This window comes from Triticum aestivum, chromosome 5D (assembly GCF_018294505.1).
Source record: "Triticum aestivum cultivar Chinese Spring chromosome 5D, IWGSC CS RefSeq v2.1, whole genome shotgun sequence".
Classification (NCBI taxonomy): Eukaryota; Viridiplantae; Streptophyta; class Magnoliopsida; order Poales; family Poaceae; genus Triticum; species Triticum aestivum.
Window position 1 is genome coordinate 28,967,606 of NC_057808.1, and position 26,979 is coordinate 28,994,584.

At 44.5% G+C, this 26,979-nt stretch overlaps 1 protein-coding gene across 2 annotated transcripts; it reads right to left on the reverse strand.

Annotated features, from left to right (window-relative positions):
• Nucleotides 1-17,364: 17,364 nt before the first annotated feature.
• LOC123119218 (5-methyltetrahydropteroyltriglutamate--homocysteine methyltransferase 1) lies at nucleotides 17,365-23,124 on the reverse strand. Of its 2 annotated transcripts, none has more exons than XM_044538930.1 (14): nucleotides 22,906-23,124; nucleotides 21,320-21,673; nucleotides 21,143-21,230; nucleotides 20,304-20,431; nucleotides 20,035-20,226; nucleotides 19,723-19,922; nucleotides 19,474-19,637; nucleotides 19,284-19,364; nucleotides 19,031-19,197; nucleotides 18,850-18,955; nucleotides 18,462-18,712; nucleotides 18,301-18,373; nucleotides 18,078-18,206; nucleotides 17,365-17,991 (listed from the first exon to the last, which is right to left on the reverse strand). In XM_044538930.1, the coding sequence occupies exons 2-14, from the start codon at nucleotides 21,667-21,669 to the stop codon at nucleotides 17,623-17,625; spliced, it is 2,298 nt and encodes a 765-aa protein (XP_044394865.1). In that variant the 5' UTR covers nucleotides 21,670-21,673; nucleotides 22,906-23,124; the 3' UTR covers nucleotides 17,365-17,622. The 2 variants fall into 2 exon arrangements, with proteins under 2 accessions (XP_044394865.1, XP_044394866.1); XM_044538931.1 differs by having other exon boundaries at nucleotides 22,656-22,972.
• Nucleotides 23,125-26,979: the final 3,855 nt, after the last annotated feature.

Genomic DNA, 26,979 nt, shown 5'->3' on the forward strand with positions numbered 1-26,979 from the left:
AGGAGACTTACAAGCCGGACGTGCCGATGCCGGGCGCGGCGGACGGGCGCCCAGACGGCAACAAACGAGCCAAGACGGCGAAGGACGCCGCGCCGTCTGCCGCGCGGCTGCAAGCGTCCATCGAGCAGTGCATCGCCGACGCCAAGAACCACGTCGCCTAGAGGGAAGAGAAATCTGAGGCGCGGTGGTCGGCGTTGATGACGAATAGCGCCGTCAAGCTCGACCTACTCCGGACCAACGTCGCCGCGAAGAAGAGGAACACCAACCTGGCATTCCTGATGGGGGCGGACATGTCGACGATGGACGAGCAGGTCAAGGCGTGGTACCTGGCCTCATCTTGAACCAGATGTTGTCGACGACCGCGCCAACTCCCACGCCGACCCCAATGCCGCCGCCAAGCCCGAGCGATGATGCCTCTACGACGCCCAGCATAGAAGCCGACGCCGACCATCCCGCGCATGCCGACTCCCGCCAGTCCGACGCCGGATGATGACAACGCCGCCGTTTGATGCATTGCCTACGCGTCCCTCCTTTTGCTGAACTTTCGAGTGATTGATCGCCGAATTGTGGCATGGTGATCGCCGGACTTGTGGCGTTTTTTGGGTAGCGGGAAATGTCAAGTTTGAAATTATACCGTCTTGGGGCCGACACCTGAGGGCGTGGCTGGGAACTAGATCGCCTCCAGGGCTGAAAAAGCGTCGACCGGTGCGCTGGGGGCCGAACGAGTGGAGATGCTCTTAGGCCACATAGGCTCAACCAGCGCTTAAAAATAATTGTCTTAGCGGGCGTGTCTATTACTATGCCTCCCTTACAGCGGCCTGTTCTAAATTTACATAAACCTTGAAAAAATATGCATACTAGTACTCCCTCTGTTCACTATTGTAAGAGCATCTCGATCCCGCATCCCGGCGCTTGAAAAAATATGCAGACCCCGCATCCCGCCCCGACTCGTAAAATAACCGCCAAAATACGGGTCGGCGCGGAAAAGCCTGCCCGATCACACACCACAAACGCGTCCGACCCGTAAAAAAATTTGCGGGGCGCGGCAAAAGATCTCCCCCGACCTCTAGATTCACGGGGTGGGAGGACGACCCGAGCTCGGCCCCTATCCGCAGCAAGATTTGGCGGGAGGGACATTTCTGCGCGGCCGTTCCCGCTCCCCCACCCTCTGCCACCATTGCCCCCGCCACCTCCTACTCCGGTGCATCTTCCCCGATAGTCCTTCGCCGCCATGGATGACTCCCTGCCGTCCCCCGTCACGGTCGAGGTCATGCACGCTCAATCCCCTCGAGCGAATCTCGTCGCCAGCCATGTTGGCCCCGCCGTCGCCCAAGGCACCACTGCGCCTGCCCACAAGCGGCAGGGCAACATGGTCGTGCAGGGCGGGGATCCGGCTGCCCTCGCCGGGAAGGCCCGTGCTCCGGGCGCCAACGCCGCTGCGCGATCTCGGCCGGCGACGGAGAAGGCCGGCAAGGTCTCGGGCGTAAAGCGGAAGAAGATTCCGGCTACAAAGAAGCCGGCTCCTTCATCCACTCCCTCCGCCCCGGAAAGAGGTTCCCCGGCGATGCCGCTCAACGGTGCTGCTTCCACCGCAAGCGAGGTGTTTGACGAAATGGCCGGAAGGTATGCCTCTTTGGTCATGGCAATTTTCTTTGCTTTTCGCCATTTGCAAAAGCTCGTGACTTGTTGTCGTTCACTATAGCGGTGGTTCGAACAATGCAACTGTCGAGTTCGTGTGAACTTGTTGGACACCAACATCGTTGACATCGATCAAGCCCCGTTCGCTGCATACGATTACAATGAAACAGAGGGCGGCGTGGATGATCACGGTGGTGAAGAAGAAGTGGAGGAGATAGATGAGGGGGTGTATGAGCAATCGCAAACAAGAAAAGGCCAGAGATCGAAGAACTACACGATCTTGAAAGATCAAATCTTGATCAAGGCATGGAATGCGGTGTCTCTTGATGCATGCGCGGGTACTTCTCAAACCGCCAAGAGGTATTAACAAAGGATCGAAGATCAATACTTCCGCATGATGGCAAAGTATCCCAATAGGACTGCGCAAAGCGGCCATTGAGGAGAGAAGAGCACGTGCCGCTGAAAACAAAGCCATGTCCAAGTTGCTTGCCGAAGAGAACAAGATCATGACAATGAACCGCAATGACATGGACGACCTCACAAAAGAATGGCATGATATGGCAAGAAGAGAAATCTTGAAGAGGAGAATGGTTGCGTCGGCCAGTGCGTGTTACAGTGCCGGAGATGTTTTCTCAGCGGGGTCTGGAACCAATGTCGCCGATGTTGGGGAACGTAGTAATTTCAAAAAAAATCCTACGCACACGCAAGATCATGGTGATGCATAGCAACGAGAGGGGAGAGTGTTGTCCACGTACCCTCGTAGACCGAAAGCGGAAGCGTTAGCACAACGCGGTTGATGTAGTCGTACGTCTTCATGGTCCGACCGATCAAGTACCGAACACATGGCACCTCCGAGTTCAGCACACGTTCAACTCGATGACGTCCCTCGAACTCCGATCCAGCCGAGCTTTGAGGGAGAGTTCCGTCAGCACAACGGCGTGGTGACGATGATGATGTTCTACCGACGCAGGGCTTCGCCTAAGCACCGCTACGATATGAACGAGGTGGATTATGGTGGAAGGGGCACCGCACACGGCTAAGAGATCCAAGGGATCAATTGTTGTGTCTATGGGGTGCCCCCCTGCCCCCGTATATAAAGGAGCAAGGGAGGAGGAGGCCGGCCCTAGGAGGGGCGCGCCAAGGGAGTAGGATTCCTACTCCTAGTTGGAGTATGTTCCTTCCTTTCCTAGTCCAACTAGGAGAAGGGGGGAACGGGGGAAGAGGAGAAGGAAGGGAGAGGGGGTCGCGCCCCAAACCCCTTGTCCAATTCGGACTGGGCTTGGGAGGGGCGCGCGCCACCTCCTGGCTGCTGCCTCTCCTTCCCACTAAGGCCCATTAAGGCCCAATACTTCTTTCCCGTATTCCCGTAACTCCCTAGTACTCCGAAAAATACCCGAATCACTCGGAACCTTTCCGATGTCCGAATATAGTCGTCCAATATATCGATCTTTACGTCTCGATCATTTCGAGACTCCTCGTCATGTCCCCGATCTCATCCGGGACTCCGAACTACCTTCGGTACATCAAAACACATAAACTCATAATATAACCGTCATCGAACTTTAAGCGTGCGGACCCTACGGGTTCGAGAACTATGTAGACATGACCGAGACACGTCTCCGGTCAATAACCAATAGCGGAACCTGGATGCTCATATTGGCTCCCACATATTCTACGAAGATCTTTATCGGTCAGACCGCATAACAACATACGTTGTTCCCTTTGTCATCGGTATGTTACTTGCCCGAGATTCGATCGTCGGTATCTCAATACCTAGTTCAATCTCGTTACCGGCAAGTCTCTTTACTCGTTCTGTAATACATCATCCGCAACTAACTCATTAGTTGCAATGCTTGCAAGGCTTAAGTGATGTGCATTACCGAGTGGGCCCAGAGATACCTCTCCGACAATCGGAGTGACAAATCCTAATCTCGAAATACGCCAACCCAACAAGTACCTTCGGAGACACCTGTAGAGCACCTTTATAATCACCCAGTTACGTTGTGACGTTTGGTAGCACACAAAGTGTTCCTCCGGTAAACGGGAGTTGCATAATCTCATAGTCATAGGAACATGTATAAGTCATGAAGAAAGCAATAGCAACATACTAAACGATCAAGTGCTAAGCTAACGGAATGGGTCAAGTCAATCATATCATTCTCCTAATGATGTGATCCCTTTAATCAAATTACAACTCATGTCTATGGCTAGGAAACTCAACCATCTTTGATTAAGGAGCTAGTCAAGTAGAGGCATACTTGTGACACTATGTTTGTCTATGTATTCACACATGCATCAAGTTTCCGGTTAATACAATTGTAGCATGAATAATAAACATTTATCATGAAATAAGGAAATAAATAATAAATTTATTATTGCCTCTAGGGCATATTTCCTTCAGTCTCCCACTTGCACTAGAGTCAATAATCTAGTTCACATCGCCATGTGATTTAACATCAATAGTTCACATCAAAATGTGATTAACACCCATAGTTCACATCGTCATGTGACCAACACCCAAAGGGTTTACTAGAGTCAATAATCTAGTTCACATCGCTATGTGATTAACACCCAAAGAGTACTAAGGTGTGATCATGTTTTGCTTGTGAGATAATTTTAGTCAACGGGTCTGTCACATTCAGATCCGTAAGTATTTTGCAAATTTCTATGTCTACAATGCTCTGCACGGAGCTACTCTAGCTAATTGCTCCCACTTTCAATATGTATCTAGACCGAGACTTAGAGTCATCTAGATTAGTGTCAAAACTTGCATCGACGTAACCCTTTACGACGAACCTTTTGTCACTTCCATAATCGAGAAACATATCCTTATTCCACTAAGGATAATTTTGACCGCTGTCCAGTGATCTACTCCTAGATCACTATTGTACTCCCTTGCCAAAATCAGTGTAGGGTATACAATAGATCTGGTACACAGCATGGCATACTTTATAGAACCTATGGCCGAGGCATAGGGAATGACTTTCATTCTCTTTCTATCTTCTGCCGTGGTCGGGCTTTGAGTCTTACTCAATTTCACACCTTGTAACACAGGCAAGAAACTCTTTCTTTGACTGTTCCATTTTGAACTACTTCAAAATCTTGTCAAGGTATGTACTCATTGAAAAAACTTATCAAGCGTCTTGATCTATCTCTATAGATCTTGATGCTCAATATGTAAGCAGCTTCACCGAGGTCCTTCTTTGAAAAACTCCTTTCAAATACTCCTTTATGCTTTGCAGAATAATTCTACATTATTTCCGATCAACAATATGTCATTCACATATACTTATCAGAAATGCTGTAGTGCTCCCACTCATTTTCTTGTAAATACAGGCTTCACCGCAAGTCTGTATAAAACTATATGCTTTGATCAACTTATCAAAGCGTATATTCCAACTCCGAGATGCTTGCACCAGTCCATAGATGGATCGCTGGAGCTTGCATATTTTGTTAGCACCTTTAGGATTGACAAAACCTTTTGGTTGCATCATATACAACTCTTCTTTAAGAAATCCATTAAGGAATGTAGTTTCGACATCCATTTGCCAGATTTCATAAAATGTGGCAATTTGCTAACATGATTCGGACAGACTTAAGCATCGCTACGAGTGAGAAAATCTCATCGTAGTCAACACCTTGAACTTTGTCAAAAACCTTTTTCCGACAAGTCTAGCTTTGTAGATAGTAACACTACTATCAGCGTCCGTCTTCCTCTTGAAGATCCATTTATTTTCTATGGCTTGCCGATCACCGGGCAAGTCAACCAAAGTCCACACTTTGTTCTCATACATGGATCCCATCTCAGATTTCATGGCCTCAAGCCATTTTGCGGAATCTGGGCTCATCATCGCTTCCTCATAGTTCGTAGGTTCGTCATGGTCAAGTAACATGACCTCCAGAACTGGATTACCGTACCACTCTGGTGCGGATTTCATTCTGGTTGACCTACGAGGTTCGGTAGTAACTTGATCTGAAGTTACATGATCATCATCATTAGCTTCCTCACTAATTGGTGTAGGAGTCACAGGAACAGATTTCTGTGATGAACTACTTTCCAATAAGGGAGCAGGTACAGTTACCTCATCAAGTTCTACTTTCCTCCCACTCACTTCTTTCGAGAGAAACTCCTTCTCTAGAAAGGATCCATTCTTAGCAACGAATGTCTTGCCTTCGGATCTGTGATAGAAGGTGTACCCAACAGTCTCCTTTGGGTATCCTATGAAGACATATTTCTCCGATTTGGGTTTGAGCTTATCAGGATGAAACTTTTTCATATAAGCATCACAACCCCAAACTTTAAGAAACGACAACTTTGGTTTCTTGCCAAACCACAGTTCATATTGTGTCGTCTCAACGGACTTAGACGGTGCCCTTTTTAACGTGGATGCAGCTGTCTTTAATGCATAACCCCAAAACGATAGTGGTAAATCGGTAAGAGACATCATAGATTGCACCATATCTAATAAAGTACGGTTACGATGTTCGGACACACCATTACACTGTGGTGTTCCAGGTGGCGTGAGCAGTGAAACTATTTCACATTGTTTTAACTGAAGACCAAACTCGTAACTCAAATACTCTTCTCCACGATCAGATCGTAGAAACTTTATTTTCTTGTTACGATGATTTTCCACTTCACTCTGAAATTATATGAACTTTTCAAATGTTTCAGACTTCTGTTTCATTAAGTAGATATACCCATATCTGCTCAAATCATCTGTGAAGGTCAGAAAATAATGATACCCGCTACGAGCCTCAATATTCATCGGACCACATACATCAGTATGTATGATTTCCAACAAATCTGTTGCTTGCTCCATTGTTCCGGAGAACGGCGTTTTAGTCATCTTGCCCAAGAGGCATGGTTCGCAAGCATCAAGTGATTCATAATCAAGTGATTCCAAAATCCCATCAGCATGGAGTTTCTTCATGCGCTTTACACCAATATGACCTAAACGGCAGTGCCACAAATAAGTTGCACTATCATTATTAACTTTGCATCTTTTGGCTTCAATATTATGAATATGTGTATCACTACGATCGAGATCCAACAAACCATTTTCATTGGGTGTATGACCATAGAAGGTTTTATTCATGTAAATAGAACAACAATTATTCTCTAACTTAAATGAATAACCGTATTGCAATAAACATGATCAAATCATATTCATGCTCAACGCAAACACCAAATAACACTTATTTAGGTTCAACACTAATCCCGAAAGTGTAGGGAGCGTGCGATGATGATCATATCAATCTTGGAACCACTTCCAACACACATCGTCACTTCACCCTTAACTAGTCTCTGTTCATTCTGCAACTCCTGTTTCGAGTTACTACTCTTAGTAACTGAACCAGTATCAAATACCGAGGGGTTGCTACGAACACTAGTAAAATACACATCAATAATCTGTATATCAAATATACCTTTGTTCACTTTGCCATCCTTCTTATCCGCCAAATACTTGGGGCAGTTCCGCTTCCAGTGACCAGTCCCTTTGCAGTAGAAGCACTTAGTCTCAGGCTTAGGACCAGACTTGGGCTTCTTCACTTGAGCAGCAACTTGCTTGCCGTTCTTCTTGAAGTTCCCCTTCTTCCCTTTGCCGTTTTCTTGAAACTAGTGGTCTCGTCAACCATCAACACTTGATGTTTTTCTTGATTTCTACCTTCGTCGATTTCAGCATCACGAAGAGCTTGGGAATTGTTTCCGTTATCCCTTGCATATTATAGTTCATCACGAAGTTCTACTAACTTGGTGATGGTGACTAGAGAATTCTGCCAATCACTATCTTATCTGGAAGATTAACTCCCACTTGATTCAAGCGATTGTAGTACCCAGACAATCTGAGCACATGCTTACTGCTTGAGCTATTCTCCTCCATCTTTTAGCTATAGAACTTGTTGGAGACTTCATATCTCTCAACTCGGGTATTTGCTTGAAATATTAACTTCAACTCCTGGAACATCTCATATGGTCCATGACGTTCAAAACGTCTTTGAAGTCCCGATTCTAAGCCGTTAAGCATGGTGCACTAAACTATCAAGTAGTCATCATATTGAGCTAGCCAAACGTTCATAACGTCTGCATTTGCTCCTGCAATAGGTCTGTCACCTAGCGGTGCATCAAGGACATAATTCTTCTGTGCAGCAATGAGGATAAACCTCAGATCACGGACCCAGTCCGCATCATTGCTACTATCATCTTTCAACTTAGTTTTCTCTAGGAACATACATAAAACATAGGGAAGCAACAACGCGAGCTATTGATCTACAACATAGATATGCTAATACTACCAGGACTAAGTTCATGATAAATTAAAGTTCAATTAATCATATTACTTAAGAACTCCCACTTAGATAGACATCCCTCTAATCCTCTAAGTGATCACGTGATCCAAATCAACTAAACCATGTCCGATCATCACGTGAGATGGAGTAGTTTCAATGGTGAACATCACAATGTTGATCATATCTACTATATGATTCACGCTCGACCTTTCGGTCTCAGTGTTCCGAGGCCATATCTGTTATATGCTAGGCTCGTCAAGTTTAACCTGAGTATTCCGCGTGTGCAACTGTTTTGCACCCGTTGTATTTGAACGTAGAGCCTATCACACCCGATCATCACGTGGTGTCTCAGCACGAAGAACTTTCGCAACGGTGCATACTCAGGGAGAACACTTATAACTTGATAATTTAGTGAGAGATCATCTTATAAAGCTACCGCCGAACTAAGCAAAATAAGATGTATAAAAGATAAACATCACATGCAATCATAATATGTGACATGATATGGCCATCATCATCTTGTGCCTTTGATCTCCATCTCCAAAGCATCGTCATGATCTCCATCGTCACCGGCATGACACCATGATCTCCATCATCTTGATCTATATCAATGTGTCGTCACATGGTCGTCTCGCCAACTATTGCTCTTGCAACTATTGCTATCGCATAGCGATAAAGTAAAGCAATTATTTGGCACTTGCATCTTATGCAATAAAGAGACAACCATAAGGCTTCTGCCAGTTGCCGATAACTTCAACAAAACATGATCATCTCATACAACAAAATATAGCATCATGTCTTGACCATATCACATCACAACATGCCCTGCAAAAACAAGTTAGACGTCCTCTACTTTATTGTTGCAAGTTTTACGTGGCGGCTACGAGCTGAGCAAGAACCGTTCTTACCTACGCATCAAAACCACAACGATAGTTTGTCAAGTTGGTGTTGTTTTAACCTTCGCAAGGACCGGGCGTAGCCACACTCAGTTCAACTAAAGTTGGAGAAACTGACACCCGCTACTCACCTGTGTGCATAGCACGGCGGTAAAACCCGTAAGCGTACGCATAATGTCGGTCCGGGCCGCTTCATCCAACAATACCGCCGAACCAAAGTGTGACATGCTGGTAAGCAGTATGACTTATATCGCCCACAACTCACTTGTGTTCTACTCGTGCATATTACATCAACTCATAAAACCTGGCTCGGATGCCACTGTTGAGGAACGTAGTAATTTCAAAAAAATTCCTACACACACGCAAGATCATGGTGATGCATAGCAACAAGAGGGGAGAGTGTTGTCCACGTACCCTCGTAGACCAAAAGCGGAAGCGTTAGCACAACGCGGTTGATGTAGTCGTACGTCTTCATGATCCAACCGATCAAGTACCGAACGCACGGCACCTCCGAGTTCAGCACACATTCAACTCGATGACGTCCCTCAAACTCCAATCCAGCCGAGCTTTGAGGGAGAGTTCCGTCAGCACGACGGCGTGGTGACGATGATGATGTTCTACCGACGCAGGGCTTCGCCTAAGCACCGCTACGATATAACCGAGGTGGATTATGGTGGAAGGGGCACCGCACACGGCTAAGAGATCCAAGGGATCAATTGTTGTGTATATGGGGTGCCCCCTGCCCCCGTATATAAAGGAGCAAGGGAGGAGGAGGCCGGCCCTAGGAGGGGCGCGCCAAGGGAGTAGGATTCCTACTCCTAGTTGGAGTATGTTCCTTCCTTTCCTAGTCCAACTAGGAGAAGGGGGGAACGGGGGAAGAGGAGAAGGAAGGGAGAGGGGGGCCGCGCCCCAAACCCCTTGTCCAATTCGGACTGGGCTTGGGAGGGGGGCGCGCCACCTCCTGGCTGCTGCCTCTCCTTCCCACTAAGGCCCATTAAGGCCCAATACTTCTTTCACGTATTCCCCTAACTCCCCGGTACTCCAAAAATACCCGAATCACTCGGAACCTTTCCGATGTCCGAATATAGTCGTCCAATATATCGATCTTTACGTCTCGATCATTTCGAGACTCCTCGTCATGTCCCCGATCTCATCCGGGACTCCGAACTACCTTCGGTACATCAAAACACATAAACTCATAATATAACCGTCATCGAACTTTAAGCGTGCGGACCCTACGGGTTCGAGAACTATGTAGACATGACCGAGACACGTCTCCGGTCAATAACCAATAGCGGAACCTGGATGCTCATATTGGCTCCCACATATTCTACGAAGATCTTTATCGGTCAGACCGCATAACAACATACGTTGTTCCCTTTGTCATCGGTATGTTACTTGCCCGAGATTCGATCGTCGGTATCTCAATACCTAGTTCAATCTCGTTACCGGCAAGTCTCTTTACTCGTTCTGTAATACATCATCCGCAACTAACTCATTACTTGCAATGCTTGCAAGGCTTAAGTGATGTGCATTACCGAGTGGGCCCAGAGATACCTCTCCGACAATTGGAGTGACAAATCCTAATCTCGAAATACGCCAACCCAACAAGTACCTTCGGAGACACCTGTAGAGCACCTTTATAATCACCCAGTTACGTTGTGACGTTTGGTAGCACACAAAGTGTTCCTCCGGTAAACGGGAGTTGCATAATCTCATAGTCATAAGAACATGTATAAGTCATGAAGAAAGCAATAGCAACATACTAAACGATCAAGTGCTAAGCTAACGGAATGGGTCAAGTAAGTCATATCATTCTCCTAATGATGTGATCCCGTTAATCAAATGACAACTCATGTCTATGGCTAGGAAACTCAACCATATTTGATTAACGAGCTAGTCAAGTAGAGGCATACTAGTGACACTATGTTTGTCTATGTATTCACACATGTATCAAGTTTCCGGTTAATACAATTCTAGCATGAATAATAAACATTTATCATGAAATAAGGAAATAAATAATAACTTTATTATTGCCTCTAGGACATATTTCCTTCAGCCGATGCGTTCAGTGCACCAGTCGATGATTTCGGTGCGGGAGTTGGAACAAGCGCCGGAGGTGGATTCGGTGGTTTCGATGAACTCCATGGACTCGATGGCGCGGAGTGAAGATCGACCAAGATGATGCCGGACGTGGTCGTCACTTTTGCAAGACCCTCTTTTGCGTTTGTCCTACAAAACTAGGCTTTTATTTGCGCGTGAATTGTGTTCTATTGTTTGAATTTGAACTTATTTGTCGGAATCGATGTCAAATTCAATAATTGGGCGTCTTCGGTTTGCGGGTCGACGCGGCGGTGCCGGAGCAGACCCCGCGTAGCCGACCGTAAAAGAGCATATTCACTGAATATCTTTTTTTACAGGTCCGTTTTGCGGAAACTGAGTCTGATCACGTCCGCGCCGGCCTGCATATACCCTTTTTCCGTGAACTGCAATAGACTTATGCGGGTCGGGATTTTGCGGGGTCTGCTAGAGCTAGAGATGCTCTAAGGTGTTTTAGACAGTTCAGACAACGCCCAAAATAGTTTGGTATGAACTATCTAAAACGTCTTACAAAAAAGAGCGGAGGGAGTATTTTTTTTTGGGTGAAACATTATGGGTCCTCTTTTGATTACGTAAATATTATTCAAATACACAATACGTTACTTTTAAAATACATGGTAAGTACTTTTCATTATGCTATGATTTTTTCCAAGTTTTCTTTGGGGAATTTTCAAAGTAAATGGTGAAGATTTATTAAATACACGATGTACTTTTTTTTATAAGAGACGGCCATTTTTTAGTACACGATGAACCCTTTTGCGTAACACGACGAACAAATATTAACATGCGACAGAAATTTTAACACAGGATGAGGAGAGTGCGAGAGCACGTGGAAGCGGAGCCAGCGCTGGGACAAGCACTGGCGCAGGAGATGGGGTGCGCTCGAGGAGCGCATCGACAAGGAGTTGAAGCTGTTGGCCCTTCGGATCGTCGCTGAGGCCAACATAGAGGAGCGTGTTCGTATGGTCTCACTAGATGTCTAGATCCCGTGCCTGGCGCACCATATGTCAGTGTGATCTCACGATATCAAGGATCAGGGGAGTCCTTTTATGGTTCGGCCAGGGGCTAAAACACTTAAGATAAACAACTAGTTAAATCATCACCTTAATTAAGGCATGACTCTTTTTTTTATCAGTGAAAACAACAGGAGAGGCTCCTACCGACATGGCCCTTTTTACCCAGGTTCAAATCATTGTGATGCGTAATACCCTATTCCCGCCTTGTTTTGTTTATGTGGTGGATATATGGTGAACACAAGTGCTCGCGCACTGCTAGCGAGTGCTTGTGCGTTGTTATTGTCCTTGAATCTTTTGTTTGGGAGTGTTGTGGGACCCCTGCAAACAAAATGCTCCATGGTCTTACATGTGGTGCTCATAAATTAACTAAAATAATATGTTGACTTTGTTCTTCATGCCAAGTCCATAAGACTTAAAAGGTACGTTGAAAACCTACAAAACATTTCCCGCAAAAAAAAACCCTACAAAACACCATAGAGGGGAAATAAACACTAATAGACAGACTTAATTAATGAGATAATTAAAGATAAACTTGAAAACTCACGCACACACGCACATGCACACGCACGCGCACACACAGAGTCGTCAGTATTGTTTGTTCGTTTGTTTAGTTATAAGTTTGTTATGTTTGCCTTTTACTTTTTTTCTTTTTTTCTTTTCTAACAAGAAGTATTCCGGAAAAATCTTAAATTTACAAAATTCTGATCGCAAATTTAATCGATGTTCATATTGTGTAAAAAAAGTGTGCATTTTTTTGAAAAATATTCTTACCACAAAAATAATTTTCATGATTTTTAAGAAATGTTGACATGTACTAAAAAATATATGATCATTACATTTTTCAAATGTTCATGAAAAGGTAAAAAAACGTTCACCAAAACATTTTTAACATGTATCTTCAATGTTCAATGTAATTTGTAAGTTCACCATGCATTTAGAAAAAAATTGACACATATTCATTTATTTGAAAAATGATTGACACGTCTTTAAAAAATGTTTACCATATATTTAAGAAAATGTTCAACACAATATTGAAATTTGCTCAACGTATTTCAAAAAATGTTCACCGTGTATTTATAGTAAAATGTTGGAAGGTATTTTAAAAATGTGTCGTGTGTTCAAACAATGTCCAGGGTGTATTAAAAAATATTTGAGATGTATCTTACAAATGTTAAACATATAAAAACTGTTCATCATCTATTTACAAAAATGTTGGATATGTATTCCAAAAAAATTGATGTATATTCAAAAGTATTGACTGTATATTCATAAGAATGTTCGACCAGTAGACCAAAAATATTCAAGATCTATTCAGAAAAAATTTGACATGTACTCCTCCATTTCTAAATATAAGCCTGTTTAGAGATTTCAATATGGACTATATACGTATGTATATAGACGTATTTTAAAGCATAGATTCACTCATTTTACTCTGTATGTAGTACATATGGAAATCCCTAAAGGGCTTATATTTAGAAATGGAGGGAGTACTTAACAGAATAATATTAAAGAAAAAGCAGATGAAAGGAAAGAAAAATGTTTAACACATGTACAAAAAATGTTGAAAGTGTAATAAGAAAATTTGAGTAACCTAAAACTGGGGCCTAAAAATCATGAATATGAAAATATGAAAATAATAGGAAACCTAAAAAGGAAAAGGAAAAAAGAAAAAACCAAACGAAAATAGAAAACGCACTAAAACAAATTGAAAGAAAATAAAAAAGGACGCGGAACCTTCCTTAGGCTGCCTAAACCGGGAGAGCAACTAGTTGACGAGCGCTCCTTCGGAAGCCTCACAACGATCAGCGCCACTTGGCGCGCTCTCAGTCACCGCCACGTGTCGGGCGCTCCCTTCGGAATTTTTTCCCGCACGCGTTTTTGGATTTTTTTTTAAATGGTTTTTTGATTTTTTTTTCCACCATTCTTCCTTAGCTTTTGGACCAAAACAAAATTCGAAAAAAAATTGCGCGAAAAAACATGTTTTTTTTCTTCCGCGGGAGGCACGTTTTTGCTTTTGCGAGAGGCACAACCATGCCTCTCAGAAATGAAAAAAAACATGTTTTCTGTTTTTTTCGCAGAGGCACGGTTTTGCTTTCGCGAGAGGCATGACCGTGTCTCTCGGAAACGGAAAAAACGTGTTTTGTATTGTTTTTCCTTCTGCGAGAGGCTCGGAAACGAAAAAAAACGTGTTTTCTGTTTTTTTCTTCCGTAAGAGGCACGATTTTGCTTCCACGAGAGGCACGGTTGTGTTTTCGCGAGAGGCACGGCCGTGCCTCTCGAAAACGGAAAAAAACGCGTTATGTTTTTTTCTTCCGTGGGAGGCACGATTTTGCTTCTGCGTTCTGTTGTGATTTCTCGAGAGGCACGGCCGTGCCTCTTTCGAAAAGGGAAAAAAACCGTGCTCCCAGTTTGGTTTTTGTGTGAAAAAAGTTCGTCAAAACCTATCAACATGGTATCTAATTTTGAAGATCTCGACGCGAGGAATCCAACGGTGAAAACGGTTCGAGATTTGGATGCACGGCTTAAGAGATAAAACGTTTTGAATAAACGGATCTACGAAAAAAAGGGAAAATTTTCCATGTTGCGACAAATGGCGCACATGCAGCATGCCACTTCTCACAACCTGGGAAGATGGGAGTGATCTTTACAATGAGTACTACTCAATTCGTGATTTCACTAAACCGGAGTACTAAAACCATGCTATGGGCCGGCTCACTTCAATGGTCCCCCATATCCTATTTGGTGCCCTTAGCACCAGTTATAGGCATTTCTGTAAACCGTTGCACACCACTAATCTATCTTGGGCTGGGCCCATTTAGATTTTACACTTTACTTCTCGACAACAATTCCTCCTTTCCGAAACACACGCATCGCACGTGAATGGCCAGGCCAATATAATATTCGCTTTTCTTTTCATAAAGGTTCCCAGTAGGTTTTGTGAAGCTTCTACATGCTTCCGGCTTTTTTATTTTGCTTTTCCGATTTTTTTTCTTTGTTCGCAATTTATTTTCAAATTCTTGAATTTTTTTCAAATCCACGAACTTTATTCTAATTCAACGATTATTTTGTGAATGCGTGAACTTTTTTCAAATCCATTGATTTTTCGTAAAATCCAACAAATATGTTTTGAATGCGTGAACTTTTTCCAAATTCATTAACTTTTTCAAATCCATGAACTTTTTCAATTCTGCAAATAAATTTTTTGAATGCGTGAACTTTTTTGAAATCGTGAACTTTTCTGAAGTTGTGAACTTTCTGAAGTTCAAGAAAGTTTTCAAATCCAAAAGAAATTTGACCTCGTGAACTTTTCTGGAGTTTGAACCTTTTGAAGTTCAAGAAAATATTCAAATCCAAAAGAAATTTGAACCCGTGAACTTTTAAAAAAAATTGTGAATTCAATTTTCGTGTGCATTTTTTAATATTTTCTTTTGAATTTTTCGTATTTTCTAAAGAAGTCAACGGTCAACGATGGCCTGGTTAACTGTGACCAGTCAACTGTCAAACCGAGCGACCAGAATCGGGTGAACTGGCATGTCCTGAGCGAGCACTCGCCTCGTTGCTGGGCCGGCTGATGGAGGGGAGGCGCATGAGGCGCTGGGGAGGTGGTCTCGATGATCTGTATGGCAATAAGTGATACTCCCTCCGTTCCATAATATAGTGCTTATAGATTTTCTCAAAAGTCAAACTTTACAAACTTTGATCAAGTTTGTAGAGAGAAATATTTATATCTACAATAGCAAAAATATGTAATGTGAAACTACATCTTGTGACGAATCTAATGATATATATTTCGCACTCTAGATATAAATATTTTTCTCCACAAACTTGGTCAAAGTTTATGAGGTTTGATTTTTTTAAAAATCAATAGGCACTACATTATGAAACGGAGGGAGTACTATATAGCGATCACATACAAAATGGGCTTGTCTCAAAAAAAAATGGGCTCATTAAAAGATGAGAAGACAGAGTTTTTTTTTGCGGAAATAATTCTTGTATTACTCAATCAAAGGGGTTCAATCACGGCTAACTGCGTCCAAAACGACCTCAGGTCCTGATCCAAGCCAGACGGCAGTACGGCATTGGGTCCTACCAAAGTTTGGTAGAATATATGACTGGAAGAATTACAACTGCGGCGTATATGAGTAATACAAGAAGTATGTTCAAACATGCTATCTTTGATCTCTCTTATAAGAAAAGCATACTTCGATCTGTTTGTGTCTCCACTTCTGACCATGTTCACTGCCTCCAAATTATCACATTCGATATCAATTGGTGGGCTGCTCCATTGTAGTGCAAGCATTACTCCCTCCCTGACTGCTAAAATCTCAGATTCTAGCACATCATTGCATGAGAACAGATGCCTACAAGAGGGGGCGGGACAAATGGGTTCTGGTAATTTTGACCATAAACCTATTTGTCGCTGGCCCGATGCTACAGCCGTTAATTAAAGTTTGTGACCTCTTGTATCACGACGGAGCAACACCGAACTCGTATCGGTATCGCTTGGGCAGGGGCAGTGAAGAGAGCAACGGGATTGGTCTAAGGAAAAAAACATGGTGTTTTATTCTGTGTGAGTCTGATCTCCTGCTGTCTGCACCTGAAAACATGGTGGTTCTGCTTCCTCTTCAGCCCACAGTTCCTGATACTTCGGGCAAAGGATTCACCACGAGAAATGCCCCAAAATTCAGCCCACAGTTACAGTACTAATTATCTTTTCAGTATTATCCTCATGAAATGCCTCGCAGGTGGTGATCTGGGCTCGGGAAACACTCAGCCTACAGTTGCTAACAAACTGCCTTCGTCGCCACCATATGTACCAAGCCGCAACAGCAACAAGGTCATGTATCGGCAGTTCCCTCATGCCCGGCTGTAACTTTGTCAATTCTACAGTGACACTCAGGATTCAGGTATTGACCTGCCCTTGGATATGGATTCCTGTATGACACTCAAGAGCACACCTCCTCGCTGTACTGTTTTGTTAAATGGCAGCTCCAAACTCTTTGCTGCCAATCCTAGTATAATACTGCTGTCAATATAGTGCTGGAAAATCTTTATTCTCAAAGATACAACAAATAAAAACATCGACGGAGCTGGAAAGGTCAGGTTGGCATTGCTCAGCCCGGCGATGGAAATCATTTCTTTACATAATCGCATTATTATTGACAGATAAATCACGAGCCGACGTACTAGAAGATTTATATCTCATTGCAATGCATGGGCATTGCTTATGGCCTCGTCAGAGCAGCAACGGTAGGGTGTCATGCCTAACGTGCACTGATAATTATTTTAAGTTAAGCTCCTGGCTACTCCCTCTATCCCATAATATAGGACATTATTACATCCAATATGGGGCAAAGTAACAGCAGCGCAATTGGCAAGCCAACACACAAACAACGAACAATGTGAGACTAAGACAGAACATCTGGAGAAATTTTGTAATTTGAAACATAACGTAACAAACTCAGACTTAGATGAACAATTCGCCACTCAGTTTACAATACACACCGACAACCGCCTCAAAAACCACCAAATCAAGGGATGAGCACATCGCGCCGCACCTAGAAACAAACTAGCCTAACCAACAAGTGGATACGAGACCCAGATTATTCAAAAGTAAACACGGCTATGGTGGTGACATCCTCCTTGCAATTAAAAGTGGGGAGCTGCTATACAAGCACGGCTTACTGCGCCTTGGCGAGCTCGGCGCGGATCTGCTTGGCGGCCTCAACCATGTTGGTGAGCGCAGGCTTGACCTCGGCGTACTTGCGGGTCTTGAGACCGCAGTCAGGGTTCACCCACAGGATGTTGGTGTCGAGCACCGCGAGCATCTTGTTGACACGGTCGGCAATCTCCTCCTTGGACGGGATCCTGGGGGAGTGGATGTCGTACACACCCGGGCCAATGCCTGCACCGTACACCACACCCTCGCGGAAGACGGAGAGAAGCTTCTCGTCAGACCGCGAGTTCTCAATGGTGATCACATCAGCGTCCATGTTGATGATGGACTGGATGATGTCGTTGAAGTTGGAGTAGCACATGTGGGTGTGGATCTATAAAGAGAGAATGTGTCAGTTGCAATGCAATGATCCAGAAGAAAGGTAGGTTCCTGCAAGGCTCCACTGAAGCAGATTTTTACCTGGGTGGTGTCCTGGACACCGCAGTTGGTGATCCTGAAGGAGTGCACGGCCCAGTCCAAGTAGAAAGCGTGCTCAGACTTGCGGAGTGGCAGACCCTCTCTCAAAGCAGCCTCGTCAATTTGGATGACCTGCAAAGGGAACCATTTAGAAAAAATCCCAGCTACACTCATTATGTGCATGGATCCCGTTGCTCAAATGTGAAACAAATACAACAGTGCCTACCTGAATACCGCCTGCCTCAAGATCCTCAACCTCCTTCTTGATTGCAAGAGCAATCTGGTAGCAAGTCTCAAACCTGATAAAATATGAAGCAGCAGATTTAGCCTCTAAAGACAGGTGCTATCCTCAACATCCTGCAAATATTTTTTTAGGAAGCTACTAACCTCGGTTGGTCATTTCTGACAAAAGACCAGTTAAGGATTGTGACAGGGCCTGTCAACATTCCCTTCATTGGGCGAGCAGTCATGCTCTGTGCCATCTTGGACCAGAACACAGTCATGGGGTTGGGGCGGCTCACGTCACCATAGATAATCGGTGGCTTGACGCACCTGGATCCATAAGATTGCACCCAGCCATTGGCAGTGAATGTGAAACCAGAGAGCTGCTCACCGAAGTACTCAACCATATCGTTCCTCTGTGAAATGCATATCAACTCGGTCAAACACAGAATTGGACATCTCAAGATATCAAAAACAAGTCATTACATTTTGTGCTTGAGAAAATAAAAAGGTATTTTCTCAAACAGAACATCAATGACACAAGGATACTGACCTCTGGCTCTCCGTGCACAAGCACATCAATGTCAAGCTCTTCTTGGATCTTAACAACCTTGCTAATTTCCTCCTTGATGGCGTTGGTGTACTCCTCCTCAGAGATCCTGAAACACAATTAATTTATGAGCAATAAACAAAATATAATTGGTTAATGAAGAGGCATTATGAATATTACTCACTTCTTTGCCTTGTACTCACGGCGAACTCTCCTGAGCTCCACGGTCTGTGGGAATGATCCAATGGTGGTCGTGGGAAGGACCGGAAGGTTGAGCTTCTTCTGCTGCGCATCCAACCTAGCGCTAACGGTGGTAGCACGGCGGTGATCAGAGCCCTTGAGAGCAGTAGCCTGTAAGAAATATATGATTATGGATTGTGTACATGTTATGTCAGCATGGAATTGGAATGTGCAGTTTTGAAGCCCAGGTTACTTACAGCCTTCTGGACCTCCTCATTTGTGACACGTGGTGACGACCTTCTTGAGGCCAGAGCAGCAGCATTTGCTGCGAAGTAAGCCTGCAGATGATAACATATAGAAATGAACGGGTCATTGTATGAAATATAAAAACGAAAACCAGGCTCTAGTCAAGAGGATGCAAATTAAGGTCATAAACGTTTATCTTACCTCATCCTTTTGACCAGCCAATGCCTTGGCAAGGGCGTTCACCTCAACGACCTTTTGGGCGGCAAATGCGAGCCATGACTTAATCTCATCATCAAGCTTGGTCTCATTTACAAGGTCCACAGCAGTGTGCATGAGTGAGCACGAAGTCGATACGACAAGCTTGTCTGCACAAATGTCATAGTCAGAAACTGGAAATTGTAGCTGCAAGCCTATAATAAGGAAAACTTCTACATGGCATAACATGCTTACCCTTCCCAACAACAGCCTCGAGAGACTGAAGAGTGGCGAGAGATGCAGCAAGGTCATCAGCCCAAATGTTGCGTCCATCTACGACACCAGCAAAGAGGTACTTTCCAGCAGGGAAACCACTCTTGACAAGCTCAAGAGTCTTGGTTCCACGTTCAAGGTCAAAACCATAAGCAGTTACACTGCTCAATGATGTAAGAGTCCTGAAGTAGCGGTCAAAACCACAGTCAAGGTTAAATGTGATATTCCAACAAAAGGGTATATAGAAGGAACAATTGATTAAAATTGGTAAACTGGCACAAAAAAGAAGCATACTTGTACGAGTCTGCGGGAACGTCAGCGAAGTAGGTCTCAACAAGAACGTTCAATCCAGAAAGTGCGGACTCAAGTTCTGCGTAAGCTGCAGAGAATGCAGACAATTGGTGGGATTCAAGGTCCTTAACAAGGGTGGGCTCATCAAACTGAATCCATGAAGCGCCAGCTGCCTTCAACTCAGCAATAACCTCCCTAAAAACCATGATACGTCAAATTATCAACTGATGATTTACGTGCAATAGTAGTCATTTACTCGTTTCTATGCTTACTTGTAGACGGGAAGGATGCTGCTAAGAAGGGAAAGGGGAGAGAATGATTTCTCTACACCCTTGGCGGCCTTTGAGAGCAACAAGTATGAGACTGGTCCGACAAGTACTGGGACGGTATCAACGCCAAGCTGCATGAGTAGCGAGTGCACATAATATAAGACATACAATACAAGCACGCAAATAACCTTTAAAAGAAACACTAAGATTCATTTCCGAGTGAACGTCACAAAATTCAGAAATTGCTGCTTAACTCTGTAATCATACCGGCATCACTATTCCCACATTGGAGGGATTATAATGAACAGATAATTAGTAGCTGAAAGCTTGTCAAATCAGGTACATTGACAACCTGGTGCTAAACCATGTAATCCTACCAGCATCGCTATTACCACGTTGCAGGGTTTGTAGTGAAAATATAATTAGTAACTGCAATCTCATTTTTGCTATTCAACACTTTCTACATTCAAAGTTTTCAGCACAGGACCTATGGTAATGAGATGTTACAACTATATAAAGTAATTATTAGAGTTACTTGGTTGGCCATTAACCAATTTGATCAGACAAGAGTGAGAATGTTCTGAAATATCAATGTAAAACTGCACCTTAATGTAACTTGCAACTCTTTTACTAGTTCAAAACAGTTAAGCAAATGTAGGAATAAGAAATAGTTTATTACTACTATCACTTGAGATTTGATTAAAACAGGGGCATTCTAGAGTGATCAGGGTGTCATCACAATGCTTGCGTGTTCAAAAATAACAATTAGGCAGGCTAACGTCACAAGGGTAAAATTTCACAAGATATAGAAAGTCAGCTAATATATGATTCTACTATCATACCGCCTTAGCCTCCTTGTACTCATTGATAGCCTTGTGAGAAGAGTAGGAGAACTTGGTGCTAGGAGCCAATTCAGGGACGATAAAGTGGCTGCAATAGTAAAAGATGTCGTTAGTAAAAGTACTAGATACAGAATAAACTATGTGAGAACAACCTTAGGTAGAATCCGGTGGACTTACTAGTTGGTGTCGAACCACTTGGTCATCTCCATAGCAGGGACGGTGGCGTTACCCCTAGCCATCGAGAAGTAGGTGCTCAAATTGATCTCCCCACCGGTCCATGAGTAACGGTCTGGGACGGCACCGAGCATGGCGGTGGTGTCAAGAACCTGATCATAGTAGGAGAAGGTGTTGCTGGGGATGTACTTGATCCCAGCATCAGCCATCTGCTTCCAGATGCTGGCCCTGAGGTCGGTGGCAACCTTCTCCAAATCCTCGGCGCTGCTCTTGCCATCCCAGAAAGACTCCAGGGCAAACTTGAGCTCCCTCTTGGGGCCCATGCGCGGGTATCCGACAATGTGGGACGCCATCTTTCTGCATAAATAATAGAATTAGAATCAGCTTGATCCAGCTAAGAGAGTTAGGATCTTGCAACTGAGACTATGGATCTCTATAATTTAAACGTAACCTGAAGAAAACTAACTTACAAAATAAAAAAATTCAGTAACAATTTTCTGCAAGCAACTAACTAGAAACATAGTGAACAAACAATAAAACGAATTCATTAAAATTTCTTGGTTCTTGCAGGAAACCTGTTAGGCATGGAATCGTACACCTGATTTGCTAGTGTCTAAAAGAACAAAAGTAGAAAACTGAACTAAATCAATACAGGTAGGTAGGTTAGGTTAGGTGTACCAACAGCAACCACTACCATGTAGACCTCAGGGTTGGTACATAAATCCTAACAACAATTGGTGGGAGGCAGTGGCAGTGGGAGTGTCCCTGTCACACCAGCAAAGGGTGGGACACTGCATGCATGGACACTAATAGCAGAATTTTCAGATCTTTTGAGCTACACGCCAGTACCCATGCACTAACCATAAACAAATAAATAGCTAGCGAACTGAATAATAAATCCGAGGTGATAAACCTCTGGGCTCAGGGTCAGATCCAGAACCACTGGGCTGGGCACCTAATAAACAGAGCATGGGCCTAAATATAGTGTAGCCAGGTCTCAGTCGACTCAGACTTAACTATGTCAAATTCAAGTGGCATACTATGTAAGAACGAAAAGGAAAACTAAAAAGAAAAGTTTGCATGGATCTCTATGTAAGATCCCACGCATATAGCATCAGACTGAGACTTGGTCGATTTAGCAATCCCACGAATATAATACTGAATCAAAATTTAACGACGAGAAGCGCCAGATCCCCTAATCCGAAACCACGAAAACGGCCTGGCCATTTCCGTGATCGGAGATCGGATCTGAGCGCTCGATCGGCTCAGATCGGACCTCCGCAACGGCACCAGAAAAAACTATTCGCGGAAACAGAGCAGCCCATTCCCGCCCCTGTACCTGCAAACAGAGCAGCCGAGCTCTCCGCCGCGCCGCCTACCGGCGCTGCCTACGGGACACGGGCCGAGGACGATACCCGCCGGCGGTGGCCGGGCGATCGATCCTACGACTGATAACCAACACAGATAGTCATTCAAAGCGCGCGGGACAGCCGATCCGGTGGTGCACGGATCTAGGGGGGAAGCCCGGCGTGCGCTCGTGCGTGTGGATTCACGGGTGCACGGAGGAGGGAGGGAGAGGGCTCGCTTACCCTGGGTGCGCGGAGGCGGAGAGGGACGGCGGCGAGCAACGGGGAGGAGGAGGAGGAGAGGCAGAGAACGGCGAGGGTGAGGGGTTTAGGGGTGTGCTTATTTATAAACCGCTGGCGATTGGTTGGTGCGTGGGGCATGCGGTTGGTGAGATCTGAATGCTCGCCTCTGTGGATCTGGTGAGTGCACGATTTTTTAAAACCACAAAAAATGCTTTTATCTTTTCCCCACCTTTATTTATTGTTGGAAAAACTAAGCAACGGCCGTTCGCTGTCAGGCTTTGCGGAGAGAACACGTTGATCCATGGGGCATTGAGGCAAGGGGAGGAAGGGAAAGAAGGGGATGGGGAGGGGAGCTGCGACCGCCGCCCTCCGAGGACTCGGTGATGTTTGATGCTTTAAGTCGATGCTCCACCCTCGGACATAAACAAATTGCCTTGTGGGGGTGTCGGTGTCCTACCTTGAAACCTTCGGTTGATGCCTGGTGGCGGATGACCAACTAGATCTAGTGGCACGGATGGTCGAGAAGGTGAAGGGTAAGCTAGAAGAAAGAATGGGAGACAACAGTGAGACCAAGGAGGACATCAATGAGGTTGTTTGGGCAGGGAGGGCGGAGGCAGTGAAATGGGGATTGGTGCTTGGAGAAACAAGACAAGGCCGGTGAAAAACAAATGACACTCGTATCGAAAATATTTGATGTGTAACGGTCGAGATCTAACCCTCCCCTCCCCCCCCCCCCCCCCACCTTCTATTATGCCTTTTATCCGATGCACGACAAATATCATTTCCCGCTAGGTTTGGTAGCGAAGCAGAGTAAATTGGTTGGCAAAAAGAGTTGATGTTCAAGATATACGTATCTGCCAGACTTCACCCGTGTATATTGTAATCTAAGCTATACATGTGTCATTGTTTTTTTTAGATTATACATATGTCATTGTTTTGGAGAAAAGTCATACATATATGTCGCATTCTATGTCGTATTATCGTCCTCCTATACCATATGCACGGTCCGCAATTACGGTCAATTAGTGAACATCTTTCAGTGCGGGTAAAAACAAATAGCTGTCAGTGTTAAGTGGAAGGTCACCGTAAATTAGGCATGTTAACTCCAGCAACCACATCATCATCATTCAATCACTTTGGGCATTGCACACATGGATCAATTGTTATACAAAGCCGCCCGTACTATATCTGAACAGTAATTTAATCCCTACTAGCAATAACTTTCAATTTTCAACTGATATTTGGGTAGAAAAACAAAAATAAACAGCTCGATCCGGGTGTCCAGTTCCTCTTTCTTTTATGCTTAACTACGTACCATCATGGGAGCATTAGCTTGATGATCCCATTAAGTTATTTCTAGCACGAGCTGTGCCTATTGTTGTGCGGTGTTAGCTGAGATTTGCATATCTTTTAATGTTTGAAAAAAGCTAGTACTATTATTTGTAGAATGGTATGATAGTGCAACCAGGCCAAGCCAACTGTGTCACCACCATAAATAAAGAAGGAAAAGATGCTTTTGTGGAAAGCTCTGCCTCTCTTTCACGGGCACGAATGATGAAGCATGGCAACGAAATACTTAAGAGCGGTGCCACTTTCTACTACGTAGTACTACTACTTTTTAGTACCAATAATAATACCTGGTAGTACTTCTGACATTCCTGCTGAAGCATGTGACCCAGTGCTGTATTTATGCAGCCAGCAGATATCACCGCCGATGTACAGTCCATCTCAAACAGCACCAGCAGATATCACCGCCATTGCCGTTGGGAGAGGATGCCTGGTTTTGAGGGGGGAGGTTTCTGCTTACTGTATATGTTTAAAAAAGATAATTATGTTTATAGCTATATGATTCTACTTTGAAGAAAAAGTATATACTCCATTATTCTGGGACAACAGCTAGCGATAGGATTAAATAGAATGGCTGAAAAGGACGTGCATATATATTGGACCACGGAAAAAAATCGCCGACAGTGGGGGTTGGTGAGATAGTGGCAGCTCACTTGCTCTGTTCTTTACTTGCTCTGAATGCTGAATTACTCAAATCTGAAGTCCAAAACCAGGCTAACGCAGTTCATTTGATTATAGAAAAGATAATTTGCATCTCGCTTTTGGTCCACGCCGCTATATGTCTAGAGTAGATGCTACTTTAGTTTTTTCTTCCGACAATATACATATTATTTCCCCCACAAAAAATATACTCCATCTGTTCCTTTTTACTTTGTGTATAAGATATTTGTCCGGTCAAACTTTGGAAAGTTTGATCAAATTTATATTAAGAACATCAACATCTAGTACAATACCAAATATATGTAATATGAAACTACATTTCATAATAAATCTGATGATTGTGCATGTTGATATTTTTTTTATAAATTTAATCAAATTAGAGATAGTCTGACTTGACACAAGATTTATATATAGACTAAAAGGAACGAAGGGACTACATGTTACTGGTGTTTATTAACAGTGTTGTCACGAACGACAATGACGTTCAGACAAAAACTAATGAGATTGTGCATCTTTCCGTTTGCGGGCCTCTTTGCTTCAAAGATTCTTATGGGTGGGAAAAAATTTCACGTCCCTCGCGGGCGTGGAGGTGGGGCCAGGATTTGCATAGGCTAATCTGATAATCATACATTCTTTTTGTCTCATAATATAAGAGTGTTATTGACACTGCACTAATATAAAAATGCTTGTATTATGAGGCAGAGGGAGTAAAAACCAAGTCAAGAACTTAGAGCATCTCTAGCCTATCCAAATAAATCGTTATAGGTGGATAAATTCGGTTTTCCTCATTTAACCAGTAATTAGCCGAAGCCCAAAAATCTTTAGTGAAGGGATTTTCTTTTACTCCGCAATGCACCGGCGGAGCTATAACATGGCCAAATGGGTCCTGGCCCACCCAGAACTTAGCTAAAACAGTGATGGATTAAGAAAAACCTGGGCACGACAGGAAAATAGTGGGCTTTCCTTTGTACTAGACCACCCATGTTCTGTATTGTAGCTCCGCCACTGCTGCGGCATCCACGACTCTTAAATATACTCGACCACACTCTCGCGGAGTAAAAATTCCCCTTCCCCATTTCGCCTCTTCTTTCATTCCCGTCGTTGCCATGCAAGCCCCGACGGCGGACCCCCAACCCCACCCCCATCCACTTTGGCCCACCCACTGCCTATAATGGCCGGATCCAGCCGCTCCTCGCCGCCCATCCCCAGCGTGGATCCACGCCGCCACGAGCGGTCCTGAGCTTGTGGTTGCGGCCGTCGCGGCACTTCCTCCTCCCGCGAGCCCGGCGGTGCCCTCTTCTCTGCCCTCCCACCGCCGCTGCAGCCGCGGAGGAAATACCTTAGCATGCGGTAGCACTAGTGGGGGACGTGGGTCACGGAGATCACCGACTGCGACACCCATAAGCAGATTTGGATTGGCTCCTTACACTCCACGGTGCAGGCAGAGCGGGAGTACGACATCATGTCGGTCCGCCTCCACGGTGTCACCGATCGGCTTAGCTTCCTCGACGGCCTGCCGCGGTTTGAGCCCGTCGACCCCTAGATGGCCACCACACGGAAGATGTGGAAGAACGGGAGACCCGCGAGCACCTCGAGGCAGAGGCAACCGACAAGGCTTACATGGAGGAGCTTCGCCGCCTGTACCTAGAACGCGTCGAGGCGGAGCACCGGCTGTACTGGCAATACATGGTCGGGGCAATGAAGGTAATGGACCTTTGCTCCAGCGACTCCGATGGCGAGAGCGGTGGAAACAAAGCGGGCTAGGGCGGTGGCGTCCTCGAGGAACATCGCGGTGCCGGTGACGACGACATGGCCGAATCGAACCGGGAGAGGCTGACAAAGGAGTGTGATTCGCGAGTAGTTTTTTAGTTTTTATGCCATCTAGTTAAAATTTCATTTAAGTTTATGCAACTAGTTAAATCGAGTTCGAACAAGATGAAGTTCTTTGAATCAAAATTGCATCGAATTTGTGATATCTTTGTTTACTCCATTAAATTTAGAAGATTGGATAGAAACTGCGCTTTTTAAAGGAGCAAATATGCTTCTCTAAAGGATACTCGGCCATAT